Here is a 17,310-nt window from a genome sequence, read left to right on the forward strand (position 1 = left end):
GATGTCATAAAAAATCGCTGAAAAGCCTTCAGCTAATCCAAAATGCTGCAGCAAGAGTACTGACAGGGACTAGAAAGAGAGAGCAGATTTCTCCTGTTTTGGCTTCCCTTCATTGGCTTCCTGTTAAATCCAGAATTGAATTCAAAATCCTGCTTCTCACATACAAGGTCTTAAATAATCAGGCCCCATCTTATCTTAATGACCTTATAGTACCATGTCACCCTATTAGAGCACTTCGCTCTCGCACTGCAGGCCTACTTGTTGTTCCTAGAGTATTTAAAAGTAGAATGGGAGGCAGAGCCTTCAGTTTTCAGGCCCCTCTTCTGTGGAACCAGCTTCCAGTTTGGATTCGGGAGACAGACACTATCTCTACTTTTAAAATTAGGCTTAAAACTTTCCTTTTTGCTAAAGCATATAGTTAGGGCTGGACCAGGTGACCCTGAATCCTCCCTTAGTTATGCTGTAATAGACGTAGGCTGCCGGGGGATTCCCATGATGCATTGAGTTTTTCCTTTCCAGTCACCTTTCTCACTCCGTATGTGTTAATAGACCTCTCTGCATTGAATCATATCTATTATTAATCTCTGTCTCTCTTCCACAGCATGTCTTTCATCCTGTTTTCCTTCTCTCACCCCAACCGGTCGCAGCAGATGGCCGCCCCTCCCTGAGCCTGGTTCTGCCGGAGGTTTCTTCCTGTTAAAAGGGAGTTTTTCCTTCCCACTGTCGCCAAAGTACTTGCTCATAGGGGGTCATATGATTGTTGGGTTTTTCTCTGTACCTATGAAGCGCCTTGAGGCGACTTTTGTTGTGATTTGGCGCTATATAAATAAAACTGAATTGAATTGAAGTTGGACTAAGATCAGGCTCTAGTACCAGTTTGCACCTCAAGAATGAGTCAGTGTGATCTTTATTTAAATAGGAATTTAATTTCATCCCAGCTGAAAAGTTTCAGCATTAGGTGATATCATTGTATCACTATAGTTAGACTCTAAAGCTGCAGTTTGGTTCCATAAGGTTTTGATGTATCCTTTTGGTTGCTGTCATTTATTTTCAGCCCAGTAAACTAATAGTTATAGCTGATGGCAGTGTGTTTGAAGTTAAATCTAAAGGTTTTCTTCAAAACTTCCTTCTTTTTGGGGACCGCATATGCAATTTGTAAATTGTTCTTATTCTTAGAGTCAGAAAGGAGGATTATTTAACTTGTGTTCATTAGCTAACATCTTATCAGTCTCAAGTCTTTGGCCACTGATCATGCAGTCAGACATCGCTTAGCCTGTTGGGTAATAAAATATGAAGATGGTGTCAAAGAAAACATTTGGCTTTTTCCTAACCACTGGGTGGTTGCATCCATTGTTTGTACTGTCTGGTTAGGAGATGGTTTTTGAGTTATAATCAGAATTAGATTAGGCTAGGGTTTGTGAGGGGCTTGGCACTTTTAAGTAAGCAAGATAAGAGTTACCTCTCTGTTTTTAATGGCGATCTATCCTGTTACATCGTATTTCTCAGCACCAGTTAGCTAATAACAGTGTCAGTGCTTGTATGTACAGTCAAGTGCTTATGGAACCAGATATCTCAAACACATCTGCCTTTGCCACATGAATCTTAAACCTTTAAAACCAGCTGAATAAAAACAGTAGTAGAGCTTGAAGATAGCTGGACAGCTAGTTTGAGGGCAGATCATGTCAGCAGTATCTAGCAGCTTTTGTAAGATTTCCCTCAAGGTTCACAGTTTTTATGATGGGATTTGATATGAATTTGCTTTCATTTGTTATCACAACATCAACAACATGTTTGTTTGTTTGTTTTTTTCAGGCAATGATAACTTAATGGCTTAATGTGCTTTTCCTGTTTGCTGGAAAAATGAACCACATGGAAACTGATATACAGGTGTACATGGAGACTTCCTCCCTCATCCCTGGAGCTCAGCAGCATCTAAAAAAAAGATAAACACTGCAGCTGCTTCCTTCGTCTGACCCTGACTGAGAAGCCAGCAGCTGCAACTGCGGCCCGAGGTGTTTATTTTGAATCTGTCACTTTAAAAAAACGCTCTCTCAGTTACTGCATGGCTACTACACCGCTGCTTTAGGTAAAGACTGTGTGTGATATTGCTCTCAGTGCGTTTTGAGTTTAAAATATTTCAGATTTAAGCAGCCACAGCATGAACTTCTATTCATATATACATAAATATTTCACTGGAGGTCTATTTGCATGTAAATAGACTTCACCCATGCAAGTACCCCAGCCTGCCTGCACACACATGTTAAAGGTGAAATATTTGGGGTGTCATGAGATTCAGATTAATTCAGACTCATTTGCAGTGCTGTGATGGTGACCAAACCATTTACCGTCCCTCTGTTTGCCTATTTTTTTTTTTAAATAAAATTGGACTAACAACATTTGAACAAACAGCAGAAGTTATGTTGAACAAATACCTGACATTCAAAGAGATTTACTGCTCATCTAAACTATTTTTTTAGTTATACTGAGAAAACGCCAACATGATTTCATGTTTTTTGTCACTTTTGTCTGAGATGAAAATGTCAATGTCATCCTTCTGGACTAACAGCCTGATTACCATGGTGTTTTCAGAGTTTCAAGGATGTTAGTGAAGCTTCAGGGTTTTAGGTATGTTAAGTTTGTGATTTGACCCTGAGCACACTGAGATGGAAAGTGCCGTAACAAGAAGAATTGAAGGCCATAAAAACAAAAGGAGAGCATTTTCTGGAGGGAGATACTCTCAGAAAGGGAATTTTGTTAATGCTTTCTTCCTGGTAGATCCTCCCAAGCTCCACTAGAATAAATGTGATGAGTCTGTGATGATCATCAACACCTAACCGTCCACGCATTTTGTCGCCTTGAGGCGACTGTTGTTGTGATTTGGTGCTATATAAATAAAACTGAATTCAGTTCAATTAAGCCACATAATAGGCATCTTTTCCTTGCAAGGAAAGTAAAAAGTATATTAAATACAGGGAGTGCAGAATTATTAGGCAAATGAGTATTTTGTCCACTTCATCCTCTTCATGCATGTTGTCTTACTCCAAGCTGTATAGGCTCGAAAGCCTACTACCAATTAAGCATATTAGGTGATGTGCATCTCTGTAATGAGAAGGGGTGTGGTCTAATGACATCAACACCCTATATCAGGTGTGCATAATTATTAGGCAACATCCTTTCCTTTGGCAAAATGGGTCAAAAGAAGGACTTGACGGGCTCAGAAAAGTCAAAAATAGTGAGATATCTTGCAGAGGGATGCAGCAGTCTCAAAATTGCAAAGCTTCTGAAGCGTGATCATCGAACAATCAAGCGTTTCATTCAAAATAGTCAACAGGGTCGCAAGAAGTGTGTGGAAAAACCAAGGCGCAAAATAACTGCCCATGAACTGACAAAAGTCAAGCGTGCAACTGCCAAGATGCCACTTGCCACCAGTTTGGCCATATTTCAGAGCTGCAACATCACTGGAGTGCCCAAAAGCACAAGGTGTGCAATACTCAGAGACATGGCCAAGGTAAGAAAGGCTGAAAGACGACCACCACTGAACAAGACACACAAGCTGAAACGTCAAGACTGGGCCAAGAAATATCTGAAGACTGATTTTTCTAAGGTTTTATGGACTGATGAAATGAGAGTGAGTCTTGATGGGCCAGATGGATGGGCCCGTGGCTGGATTGGTAAAGGGCAGAGAGCTCCAGTCCGACTCAGACGCCAGCAAGGTGGAGGTGGAGTACTGGTTTGGGCTGGTATCATCAAAGATGAGCTTGTGGGGCCTTTTCGGGTTGAGGATGGAGTCAAGCTCAACTCCCAGTCCTACTGCCAGTTTCTGGAAGACACCTTCTTCAAGCAGTGGTACAGGAAGAAGTCTGCATCCTTCAAGAAAAACATGATTTTCATGCAGGACAATGCTCCATCACACGCGTCCAAGTACTCCACAGCGTGGCTGGCAAGAAAGGGTATAAAAGAAGAAAAACTAATGACATGGCCTCCTTGTTCACCTGATCTGAACCCCATTGAGAACCTGTGGTCCATCATCAAATGTGAGATTTACAAGGAGGGAAAACAGTACACCTCTCTGAACAGTGTCTGGGAGGCTGTGGTTGCTGCTGCACGCAATGTTGATGGTGAACAGATCAAAACACTGACAGAATCCATGGATGGCAGGCTTTTGAGTGTCCTTGCAAAGAAAGGTGGCTATATTGGTCGCTGATTTGTTTTTGTTTTGTTTTTGAATGTCAGAAATGTATATTTGTGAATGTGGAGATGTTATATTGGTTTCACTGGTAAAAATAAATAATTGAAATGGGTATATATTTGTTTTTTGTTAAGTTGCCTAATAATTATGCACAGTAATAGTCACCTGCACACACAGATATCCCCCTAAAATAGCTAAAACTAAAAACAAACTACAAACTACTTCCAAAAACATTCAGCTTTGCTATTAATGAGTTTTTTGGGTTCATTGAGAACATGGTTGTTGTTCAATAATAAAATTATTCCTCAAAAATACAACTTGCCTAATAATTCTGCACTCCCTAGTTGACTCGAAGGGAAAATATGGCAGAAAAGGATGCACAGGGCAACGGGGATCACTGCAGTCTTCACAAAACTGTCAAGAAAAGTCGATTCAATACCTTGGGTGAGTTTCATAGGGAATGGACTGAGGCTGGTGTCAGCGCATCAAGAGCCACCACCCACAGATGTCATCATGAAAGGAGCTACAACTGTACACCAACTCATTACTAAGCTGGAGACAACATTAGAAGTATCTTACATGGTGATGCATCATTTATCTTACTACTGCGATCGTGGCTCAAGAGTTGGCAGTTCGTCTTATAATCAGAAGGTTGCCGGTTTGATCCCCGGCTCGGACAGCCTCGGTCGTTGTGTCCTTGGGCAAGACACTTCACCCGTTGCCTACTGGTGGTGGTCAGAGGGCCCGGTGGCGCCAGTGTCTGGCAGCCTTGCCTCTGTCAGTGCGCCCCAGGGCAGCTGTGGCTACAATGTAGCTTGCCATCACCAGTGTGTGAATGGGTGGATGACTGAATGCAGTGTAAAGCGCTATACAAATACAGGCCATTTACATGGAATACAACGTGCTGAAATGTTGCTCAGTCCTCTTTTCAAAAACAGTGAACTCAACATTTCATTTGGCAATCAAGTTCCTAGAGTCTGGGGGAAGAGTGGAGAGGCACATAATCTAAGGTGTTTGAAGTCTGGTATGAAGTTTATGCAGTCAAGGATAATTTGGAGTGCTATGTTATCTGTTGGTGCAGGCAGTGGTTGGTTCACTGTAATTTATCAAGTTAAAAGTCAACAGATCCATCTACCAGGAGATTTCAGACCATCTCATGCTTCCATCTGTTGACAAACCTTATGGAGATGCCAATTTCTTTTTCCAGCAGGACTTAGCACCTGCCTGCAGAGCCAAAACTACTACCAAATGGTTTACTGATCTTGTTATTACTGTGATTGATTAGCAAGTGAGAAATACTCACCCAAAAATACACATGAACTGAAGGCTGTTATCAAAGAAATGTGGGCTTCAATAACACCTCAGCAGTGCCACAAGTTGATGCCAATCAGCTTATGAAAATCATGGTTTAGTTGTCTTGCTGCAAAAAAAAGCTTCTGTTCAATCGAAGTCTAGAGCAAATGAAGCTTGGCTTCCTTCTCTGTGTCCCCAGTAAACAGTTTAATGATGACTTTATGGGCTAGTCACTAGTTTTAAGTCATACTGACTAGAATGTTGCAAACCAAAGTCCTTATTATAGTCAGACAGGAGGAAATACTGATAATATACTTAGTAAGAAGTCCTTTGAATAACTGTCAGATCTGATCACATTTGTTATATCAGATACAAAAAACAGGACTTCGCTACTCAACAGGTGCCATCTTGGTGGCTATGTGCATTTTTTTAATAAACAGTCTGTGGTCTCTCCACAGATGTGGGATTATGTCTGTGTCACTTGAGGATAGTCAGGGAGCTGAAGAGGCTGCAGCCTGTAGACCCTGTACTATAGTCTCTGTAGTCTGTAGCGGGTTGCCTACAAAGACCTCTCAGTATTTTGTTGCATTCATACGTTACCTCAGTTCTGAAGAGTTTCTTTGACACCTGTGACACCTGTGACACAACCATGTTTTAGAGATAATACACTGTAAGCCAGTTGAAGAGAAGTGTGTGATGTTTGCTAGGGATGAGGAGTTCTGCTCCTAGTTTTAACTCCATTCTAATTTCAGTCCATCTCTACTATAAATTTCAAACCTTTGAAGTTAAAGCAACAAATATTTAACTTAAGAAATGATGAGAATTAACATGAGATTAACAGTTTAATAGTAGCTACACAGACACATTCATAGCCCATAAGATTAAGAAGAAACAGTTATGTTCATCGTAAGGGTTTTGTTACATCATTAAACACACTTTCTTTGCAGACACTCTTTAATGTTACCTTACATAAACTCTTATTTTTAATCAAAACAGTTTAGATACAGTTCAAAAGTTCTCCTTTTTTTTAAAGCTCAAATAGACAACTGATCATGTATTCAGAGTATTAACTTCCCTTTGAAAGCTTGTGATGAATAAAACGAGAAGACCGGTGAGGCACAAAACAACATGTTTGGGTCAGTATGTTCCCTTCCTTCCTTCCTCTTGGTGATCTGGACAACACTTACACAAGCTGAATCCATTTAAACACAACAGATCATGCGACATAAACATGAGCACATCACAAAGGAAGGGCACCGTGTATTGTTTTGCCAGTCCCTTTCAAATAGATTAGTGGACTGAAAATGTCATGGCGATAATGATGGTCTTAATATCACAGGATTCAACATTGTGTCTGGTACAGCAACAGTTAGACTTGCTTTTTAACCCCTACTGCTGTGGCAGAAGATAGTCTGTTATTAAAAGCAATTACAGACTTATTATAACAATTATAAAAAAAAAAGTTTAATAAAAACATTAAAATAATAACGAGTCTTTCTGTAATACTTGCTATAATAGTAAAAAAAATAGTAATTACACTTTTCTTACTACTTATCAATGTTATATTGGTCATTAGATATAATAAAGCCAAATATTTTTAGAGATAAGCATCTTTCCACCCACTTTAGTCCATTTTGGGGTGTTTTCCTTGCATGTGTGGTGAAAAAGTTTTATCGCCCATAATAAAGCAAAATATTCAACTTGACATTGGCAGTTTTAGCAAATTCATCAAATGATAACAGACAAGTAAAATATGCCCTTGCTAAACCCAATATCACAGTGTTCAGTCCCTACATGTAATGGATCTTTGATTATGGTGCCATCGCTCATTCCTTTTGTGTTTTGCTCAGACTGGAATGGATAAAGAGAACGTCTGTGGTGGTTTAATTGACTGCTGTCACCTCTTCTCTTGCCATGACCTGCGATGGGCTTTAAGTGAGACATTGCCATGGAAACAGAGCCCATCGGTTTGAGCTGTTCAGCCACATAAATATCTATAAGCTTTTTATTAAAATAAACTGCTGTCAGTGAAACGTAGCAGTGAAGACATGACACAGCCTCACAGGGTTGAAGTTTTAAAAATGCTTCTTTAGAAAAAATCTTATACCGTAGGAAAGCCTGTTTATTTCCCCTTAAATGATGCTACATTTGTAAGGAAAATGCATTTGTAGGTTAAGAAGAGAAAATTGCCTTTTCTCTTCCAGTGCCTTTTAGTTTTAAGATTATAAAAGACAAACACAGCCTTTAAATAAGGTAAAAAATTGAATTCAGTGCGACAAATTAGTAAAGTTATGTCATGGTGGCAGTTTCTGTCACTTTGCATTACATTAAGTACCACCTAATGTTTGTGGGGTTGTTATAGCCATGTGGCTGAAAGTCCCGTGATGTAAGTATTATTTGACACATCACAACACAACAATGGAAGCGATAAGGCAATGGTATACCTGCTGCTAGGTCTATGGCTTTTTGTCACACTCAGGGACCATTGTGTTGGTTTTTGTGTAGCCAATTCCCTCATTGTTAGGTTTTCATTTTTCTAAAGGAGTCAGTCTCATGACTTGTGGAATGATGCCATTGACTGGCCAATCGATGGCATTCAGTCTGTTGATGTCACATTTTCAGATTGGCTCAGCTTACTTAGGATCCTGACCGAGCAGGTACTAAAAAGTACCCGGTATCAGATGCTACCACCTGATGGAAAAGCCTAAAAACTGACTAATGGCAAGTTGAGCTGAGCTGAGGCACTAGTGGAAAGGGCTTTATGAGGCACTTCCACGTTAGCTTCACTTTTCTAACCTGGTGCATCAAGAATATGGTCTATTCTTGCTCTATGGTCTATTCTTGCAAATCAAAGCACTTCCACATTTGCTCATCCATATCTTACCTGCTTACATTTTATTCCCAAGTCAAATGTTTTGATGTTAAATATGAACATTACATATTGAGGTAGATATAGTCTGACAGTAGCTGTGTCTCATAGGCAATCTTGGACTTGGAATGAGATCAGGGCTGCATTTAGCCTTGAAAAAACTTAGTAAAAAGTTGATTTAAATGGAAACTGTGGTGCATTCAACTCTCTCTTATGTCATACCTCTGGCACCTGACCCACTGTGTGCACTGCTCCCATTTATTTATAATCCTGAGCTGACTGAGCAATAAAAATATACCTCAAAACTGCTGGCAAATTTCAGGTAAACATATTATTCATTCTGGAAACTTAGCAAAATGCAGCTATTGTTCTCAGATTCCACAATTGCTTTTTCAAGCAATTTTTTTTCAGAAACTAGGACTGCTGTGGAGAACAAGTGCATTAAAGTCAGGTTCGGTGTCTAGGGGAGATGTGATTGACACTGAGACACTGAGAAGGGATCTGTATTTGGATTTGTTAAATTTCAGTGATGTTCTTTTCACATGTCCAGGTAGATCCAAAGAGAACCAACATCTTCTCCTTATGCATGGAAGGTTCTCCTCTTTGAAAGAAGAATAAAAATCCACCACTGATACTGACTTGAAGGTCTCTTAGTTTAAGACACTTCTACTCTGGCTTCACCTTTCAGAGCAATTTTAAAGCAATTTTATGTTGCCACTTAAATAGGTTTCATTTAAAAAAAAATCATTTTAAAGAAGTTTCCCCTGCCCTATCAGACACTTTTAAAACAACTAGTATTGTTATAAAATCAATTGGTAATGCTGAAGCTCACAATGTGGAAATCACTGGTTTATGGTATTGACTAGATTTATTTATTTGTTTGCTTTGCACATTTCTGTTAAATGAGGATAAAATATAGGGTTAAGCATATGCAAATTGTGATGCAGCAAATGCTGCTGGCAGCTCTTCACACCTTAAAGTCAGATTTCAAGTGAGCTCAGGGACTTTTTTCGAATTTCAGCCTTCAGATTGATCCAATTATTGATCATGCTGTACAGAAGCCAAAACATTAATAGAGAGACAAAGATGACCTTTCAGAAGCAGCTTTTGGTTTTAAAAATTAAATCAAGGCTTATGTTTTAATGGTCACTGGGGCATATAATCTGCACGCATACAACCACCGGTCAAATAAAAAAAGAAAAAACTAATTTTTCTGTGGACAAAATAAACTTTCTGATGTCAAAATCTTCAGATGTTTGTCACGCATAATGTTTCTAAGCCCCAGCTGTCTTTCCCCGATGATCTCATGAACCATTTTTATGAGATGGGGCTGACTGGAGGGTATCACACCACAACTCTCATCCAAACTATCGTTTTTTGTCTGCCTTGTCATCATTCATCACAGTCATGCGTCCTAACCACTTGAGTGGGCTGTTGGCTTATGAAGCTGAGGTCAGACACCCCGGAGGGGTTTATCTCACACGTCTCTGATTGGTGTGTATGGATAAGGGCGGAGCATCTGGAGCAGAAGAGCCGGACGGCTGAACTGCGGACTTTGTAAACTTGCAGCGGCATACCTGTGGAAGACAAACGCACATTAACGCACTAACACACGAAGCTCTTTTAGTCCTGCGGTGATTTTTAAACCCTCGGAGAAACACGGCATCACTCCATGTAAGTTTGTCTTTTTTTCATTTTTAATAGCACGCTGTCTGTTTTGTTTATTGGATGAATTTATTAAGAACGATTTTAAAATGATGATTTTTACGCATTGCTTTGCGTTTTTTTTTTTTTTTTTTTTTTAAACAAGTCTGTAAAATAACATGCCTCCGGTGAAGGTTACCAATTTAATACAAAGTACAGCCCTGTACAGCTGCAAAATGTCCAGTGGATGTGGTGTTAATCTCGTTTTGGGGCTCCAGATCCTCCGGATAAACAGTGCACGGTGTCTTCTAATCAGTGCCTCTTATTTTAAAAACAGATAACTCTGATAAGATGTGCGCAGTAAAGATTTTAGGTCTATTTGGATATAAGGACGCCAGATTCGTCGATTTACTAACTACAAATAGGATTATACTGAAACTGTTTTTATATAGCGGTAATAACTCACAATGCGATTGTGCGTGTAATATTTCCTGTTTTATTACAGCTATAAAACACATGCACAATAGAATATAACATATTGCTTATTTGACGCAAAGCAGACATGAGGCCTTCACGCTGTTGTGAAGCTTCCTTATATTTTATGGTCTTGGCTGAACTCTTAGATTTAAACGTTTCATGGTGTCATGCAGGTAGCATCACTGTAATGTTTCATATTTGGTAATGGGGCTCACAAAACACCATTTAATGATATGGTCACCATCATGTTTTTCTTTTTCTTTTTAAATGCTCCTGATTTAATATTTAATAATATACAATAATCTTCATTTTTGCTTTGTTTTTTTCAAATCTGTCTTTGGTTTTTAAAGAAATTCTCTGTAAGCTTTGGGTGAATATTAGACTTCTTGTGTGCACTCTGGGAAAACATGAAAGCACATTTGTAGAAAAGTTTCAGGTATTGCATTAGCTGACTTTGGTCCTCACAGTCTGTTAGCTCCATCTTTCCAGCTCAGTGCACATTGAGCGTCCATACATGCATATTACTTCCTCTTGATGTGCTGCCATCATTTATGGGCTGTTTGTGTTTGTCTTGTAACACACTTATTCTGGTCCCTTGGTGATTCCCTTTTATTGCTTTTCTCCTATTTCCAGTGTTGACCTTCATGGTGGATGAGCACAATGTTCCTTCCCCTGAGCTTCAGAAAATGAACGCCTCTCTGTGTGACCCTGCAGCGGTTATGTATCAACTGGTGGCAGACCACCAACTTGATACCAGCTGCAACTGCTCCTCTGCCCTTTCAAACTGGACAGCGAGGGGCGTGGCCCCTCAGCTGCCCACATTCAGTACAGCGGCAAAAGCGAGAGTGATCATCACCTTCATCCTCTGTGGCATATCTGCCTTTTGTAACCTGGCAGTGCTGTGGGCGGCTCGCATAGATGGGAAACGAAAATCCCACGTGAGGGTGCTGATTGTCAACCTGACGATGGCGGATCTGCTCGTGACCTTCATCGTGATGCCCGTAGATGCGGTGTGGAACATCACAGTTCAGTGGCTTGCCGGAGACTTTGCCTGCAGGCTGCTGATGTTTCTTAAGCTGCAGGCGATGTACTCCTGCGCCTTTGTCACAGTTGTAATCAGTCTGGATAGGCAGTCAGCCATCCTCAACCCTCTGGCCATCAACAAGGCCAGAAAGAGGAACAGAATCATGCTCACGGTGGCTTGGGTTATGAGCGTTGTGCTGTCTGTCCCTCAGGTAAGGTCAGGCATTCCCGCTGACAGCACAGGCAATGATCAGGACTAATTTGAATTCAATCAGGCCATTAAACTGCTTCTCATCCTCTCTAAAGGAGGTTTAACTCCACTCCCTGCTTTAGTACAATCTTAAATAAATAATTATTTTCAGAACAAAAAGTATAGAGGCAGTCTGAAATAAAGAGCTCCCTGTGACACATTCATCCCAGTGTGGAAAACTGCTGAAAGAAGCACCAAAGTCAACAGTAAGGGGTCATTTACTCAAAGGATAATGTAGCTTTATTTATTTTTATGAAAATGAACAAATCCCACAATCTATCCTGGTTACGGGTATTGTATCACAGACCCAGCATGAAGCTGCTGTGTTCTTGTTGTCCAAGAACACATAACAGAGGGATACTGTTGCATTTGGAGTGCAGGTAGCATTTTTCTTTGTGTTTGTGAGAACATCAGCTGAATGAGCCTGTTATATTTTTTCATTTCATTCTGTTCATGAGTCACAAACTGACTTAAAAAAAAAGAAGGTATTGATTGCAAGCTGTCCTTTTTGTCAGTGTTTCTTAGCACCTGTTAAAATCATCGAGTAGGTGTGTGGTGTTTGAACCTGCAGGTGTGCGCTGCGTAATTTGAAACTAAATCAAATTAAACTGTTTGTGTTCATAGAAGGAGGACACACTGGTTAGCACTGCCAGCTGAGTAATTTCTGTGTTGTTCTCCCTGTGCCTGTATGGGGTTCCTTCAGTTTCCGTCCACAGTTCAAAGACAGGCATGTTAAATTAACCGGTGATGAAGCCTAAGGATAAGAGATTTAAATAGATCACCCTTCTCTAAGAGAAGAAGTTCCTAATTTTTGGATTAGGCTCAAATAAATTAAAGGTCTAAGAGGTGTAATTATACAAAACTGCTGTTTAAAATAAATAATAAACCTTTGTTATACTCCGTCCAGTTCACGCTCAGAGTCAGCACTTGCATATGCACTATAGATTTATGCCTAGTTAAGGACAGCAGGGTTAAAACCAGTTAACTATAGCTTCATTTCACAGGTTTGCATGGCTTATTCCAACTTTTGTAACACCTTTCATGATCTCCCTGAAAACAGGATGGAGATAAAACTTTGTCAGGCACAAGCAGTAAAAGATGTTATTTAGCGCTCTGAGAGACAGTAGCTTGGTAAAATGTATTATCCTGACATGATCAAAATCCAACTTAGTAGTAGTTTTTGGCCTTTTCCCTCCTCAGATGTTCCTTTTTCACAATGTGACCATCATCCATCCCGAGGACTTTACTCAGTGCACAACACGGGGGAGCTTTGTCACCCACTGGCATGAAACAGCCTACAACATGTTCACGTTTTGCTGCCTGTTCCTTCTGCCGCTGGTCATCATGATTACCTGTTACACCAGGATCTTCTGTGAGATCTCCAGACGACTGAAAAAGGACAATTGTAAGTTTCAGAAGAAATAATCTATTAAATATTAAATGAGCGGCAGTCTGACCAGCCATAAATGCCATAAGTGTCTCCAGGTGAAGAATCCTAATACTGGTGATCCCCCTACATATTTGAGAACTACCAGCTGAACTCCCAAAAGAACAAACCAATACAGGAGGGCCATAGAAAGACTAGAAAGGGGGAGGAGCAGACAGGGAAAGAGTAAGAGAACTAAACAAATAACAAGATCAATGTAGAAGCTAAAGCTCAATCAAAAAACAAGAATTCAATGACTAAATCATTCATGAGTAAAGTTGGCAAAGGACTTTGACTATCCCTTCAGTATCACAGTACTCTCAAAGTGAACATCTGCTTACCTCGAGCCGATAATTATTCAAAATAATAACTTAAAAAACAATAAAGGTTTGTGTTCATAGCATTTTCAATGTGCACTATATTTTGTTTCTGTCCTCTGTTCTGGTTCCAGTACCTTCCAGTGAAATGCACCTGCGGTGTTCAAAGAATAACATCCCGAGAGCCCGGATGAGAACTCTGAAAATGAGTATTGTGATTGTTCTGTCTTTCATCATCTGCTGGACTCCATACTACCTGCTGGGCCTGTGGTACTGGTTCTTCCCCGACGACCTGGAGGGGAAGGTTTCCCACTCCTTAACTCACATCCTGTTCATCTTTGGGCTTGTCAACGCCTGCCTGGACCCGCTCATCTACGGCCTATTCACCATCCACTTCAGAAAGGGGCTCCGAAGGTTTTATACCGGCACCACCACATCGGCTGATCTGGAAAACAACACGGTCATAACTGGGTCTTTTAGTTGTGCTGCCAACTCTTTGTCACTGAAACGGGAGGTGAGCCCTGCCAGCCCTGAGAGGCTCCTGCTGTGCAAAGCAGAGTGGACCCCACCGAGGAGCAGCTTTCTAACAGCTGACAATGACACAGACAGAAAAACTCACCAGTCCAGTGCTCAGAGCATCTTATGAGAAGGATATAGTATTGGTTTTACTGTTTTATTTCCTCATATTTATTCAGTGTAATGCTCTCATATGTAGGGTACTCTCATTCTCTTACACTCTTAATTAGATACACCCGTTTAACTGCTCAAAAACACAAATATTTAATCAGCCAATCACATTGCAGCATTTATGGATGTAGACATGATCAAGACGAACAGCTAAAGTTTTTCAACTGACCATCACAATGAAGACGACAGGTGACTTTGAACTTTGAATTTGAACATGGCATGGTTGCTGGTGCTAGTTAGAGTGTTTAAGAAACAGTTGGCTTTGAATCTCATCATAGATGTGTAGCTGACAAATGTGCAGCAACTGTGTGATGCTATGGACCAAAATCTCTGAGGAATGTTTCCAGCACCTTCTCGTATCTGTGGCATGAAGTATTTAGGCAACTTTGAAAGGAAGTGAGGGTACAATCCAGTACTAGTCAGGTACCAATCTGAATACATAAAGTGGCCAATGAGAGTATGTATAAAATACAAAGGCCAAAAATGGCTGAATGCTGGAAAATTGATAATTTTGTATGATATTGGGAAAAGCTTCAGAAAATAAACAGTGATCATATTACAGGATTAAAATCAATGCTTTGTAAGATCTCAATAAATAAAATCCAGCTGTGTCAGAGTGAAGTTTGTTTTGATTTTTTTAAAACAAGCCAGACTTTTAGTTGGTTATGCAACTACTAAACAGTCCAATAGCTCTTGCAGACAGTATTTGATGCCCAAATAAGAGTAAAGAGGCTCTGTCTGAAATTTGGTCCTACAGTATAAGCAATTTAAAAAAATCACTTTGATCATTGCAGTTCAGTATTTATGGTCCAGAGTTTGTGCCAGTGCATTGCCAAATATTAGCCATCATAATATTTTGTATTTTTTAAGGTTTTTTTATTTTTTATTTTTTTTTACATAAGTTACAACTATTATGGTACCTGGTGTTTTTAAACACAAAATACAACTTTATATATTTCTCAAAAACTAACTTTCTACCAGTCTTTAAACACATCATCTGCAAATCTCATTTCGACAATAATATTTTTGCATTTGCACATCCTGCAGGAGTCCTGAGAACTGCTAACGTCGCGGAAATAAAGGACTGTTTGTATTTTCTGTAAATTACAATTTGTGACCATCTGAAATTAAATGTATTCAGCTGGTGGAGTGACTTTTGCTGCTGGAAATGTCTTAAGTAAAAGAATTTGTGTTGGACAGCAGGTATATGGGATTTGTGTGCAGATGTCATGCAAACCCATGTCTGTCTCTGTCCCCAGAGGGGAGAGCTGCCTATAATCAGAGATGAATCATAAGATGGAAAAGGCCATTTGTACCCTGGAAATGTAACAAAATTAAAATCCTCTTTGGCTCTCATTAAAAGAGAGCTCAAGTTCGGAGCAAACAAACTGAGAAGTGCAGGTTCGTGTAGCTGGAGATGACTGTTGGACGCTCATTTGGGAGCGATTTTTAAAAAAAAAAAGCAGCATCTATTATTTCTATGATGATTCATCTCTTACAAAATAGTAGCTACATACCAGCATTTTATGAAGAATATATATGAACATAAAAGACTTTTGAGGTTGTATTTAATTTCAAACTGAGATAAGAAATTAAATCTTTCTAAATGATGCCTGTATCATTCATCTGCTGGTGCGTGCCAACTGGATCAGGAAAATCTGGAATTGAATTGTAACCTTAGTCAAAATATTGGAATTTGTTGTTGGCCTCAGCTTGTGAATAATATCATCATATATTAAGCTGTCGGTTATTTTATTAATCAACCAATTAGTACATATATTAGCAAGAAGATTAGAAATCAAAAACGTGTCAGAACAATCGTGATAAAAATGAACAGACAATTTTCAAATTGGAAATTTGAAAAGGTTTTTGTGTGACTTTGAAAAAAAAAAAGCAGCACCTTGATGGAGGAAAATTACACATTGTAGGTTTTTACAAGCATCATATTACAAGCCATTAATGCTGAGATATAAAAGGCTCCTTAACCTCCCAGCTCTCCGTTACAAGACACACTCAGGTAATAGTGCTGTGAATTCAGACTGGTCCAGAGCGGTCATCCTGTGTTTTGCCTCCAACACAATCTAAACTTTTTTTTGACATGTTCAAGAAGCTGAAGCCTGCGAGTGAGAACAAATCTGAAGAAGACCATCTGTGCTACATGTGATAAAAGGGCAACTTTGGATGGATCTGATTCTCCTGAAAGTGCTCAGAGTTCATGAGTAAAAACAGAACTGTTATGAATCCTTTATTTTTAAATTAATTTAACAACTTTCAATTCAGGTTTCATTTGGCTTTAAGGGCAGAAAATAAACCAACAAGGGAAAACTGTCACTGGTTGTTTTGTTTGTGTGTTAGCACTTTCAGTTTATCCCAAGGAAGAATAAAGGTAAAAGACATCAGTTAATCTGAGTGGGAAAAACTCAAATCATCAAAAATAACAGACCAAAAAAATCAACCCTTTGAAGTCTTTCCTTAATAGAAGGCGCTTTATTTCATGTCAGAAGCTTTTTTTCACAAACAGATTCTTTTCTTGGTGCACATCTAATACTGACACGAAAACCTGCCAAGCTCTCTGAATGGAACACCTGAGCTATTGTTGCCTTCTGAGTCATGACATGATGGCTTCTGGTCTCAAGTCTTTTTAAAGCCTCTTAGAAATTCAAATTAGAAATTCAAATGAGGCTTTCAGTCAGATATTAAAAATGGTATCAGTATCTTGTTCACTTTTATGGAGAGATGTGGCAGTGTGCTTTCATAAGATGAAAGGAAATGAAAGAGAATTACACAACTGTGTACAACCCTGTTTCAAAAAAAAAGAAGAAAAGAATTGAATGAATGGGAAGTCTTTTAAAGACCCCCCCCCAGTTAAATGTTACTGTCCATGCTCATTTTCAGTTTGATGCCAGTAAGATGTTGAAAAAAGTTGTGACAGGGCAACAACCGAGTGGAAAAGAACAGAAAAAAACTGCTGGTAAAGCTCACAATTCATTAGCTTAAATAGTAACATGACTGGATACAAAAATATTTTCCCACAAAGGCATGGTTTCTCATTGTACTCACTGCAAATAGTTGTTTTTTTTTAAATGAGTGTAAACCTGTCAAAAAATATGGCTTTCATCAATTATGGTCAAGTAT

The 17,310-nt window shown here is 39.4% G+C and overlaps 1 protein-coding gene across 1 annotated transcript; it reads left to right on the plus strand.

Moving 5' to 3' along the window:
* The first annotated feature begins 9,914 nt into the window (after nt 1-9,914).
* Nucleotides 9,915-15,026, plus strand: LOC146393498 (gonadotropin-releasing hormone II receptor-like). The gene is made up of 4 exons (XM_084930052.1): nt 9,915-10,025; nt 11,106-11,707; nt 12,946-13,150; nt 13,623-15,026. Exons 2-4 carry the CDS (start codon nt 11,117-11,119, stop codon nt 14,132-14,134), a joined length of 1,308 nt encoding a protein of 435 aa, XP_084786178.1. The 5' UTR covers nt 9,915-10,025; nt 11,106-11,116; the 3' UTR covers nt 14,135-15,026.
* Nucleotides 15,027-17,310: the final 2,284 nt, after the last annotated feature.

This window comes from Perissodus microlepis, chromosome 1 (assembly GCF_051167445.1).
Source record: "Perissodus microlepis isolate ML-2025 ecotype Zambia chromosome 1, ASM5116744v1, whole genome shotgun sequence".
Lineage (NCBI taxonomy): Eukaryota > Metazoa > Chordata > Actinopteri > Cichliformes > Cichlidae > Perissodus > Perissodus microlepis.

Bases quoted from the DNA above. Each gene is read 5' to 3' on its own strand.
- LOC146393498 (XM_084930052.1), top strand. From the start codon at position 11,117: ATGGTGGATGAGCACAATGTTCCTTCCCCTGAGCTTCAGAAAATGAAC. The intron at 11,708-12,945 runs GTAAGGTCAGGC...TTCCCTCCTCAG, and splicing joins TTGTGCTGTCTGTCCCTCAG to ATGTTCCTTTTTCACAATGT. The intron at 13,151-13,622 runs GTAAGTTTCAGA...TTCTGGTTCCAG, and splicing joins ACGACTGAAAAAGGACAATT to TACCTTCCAGTGAAATGCAC.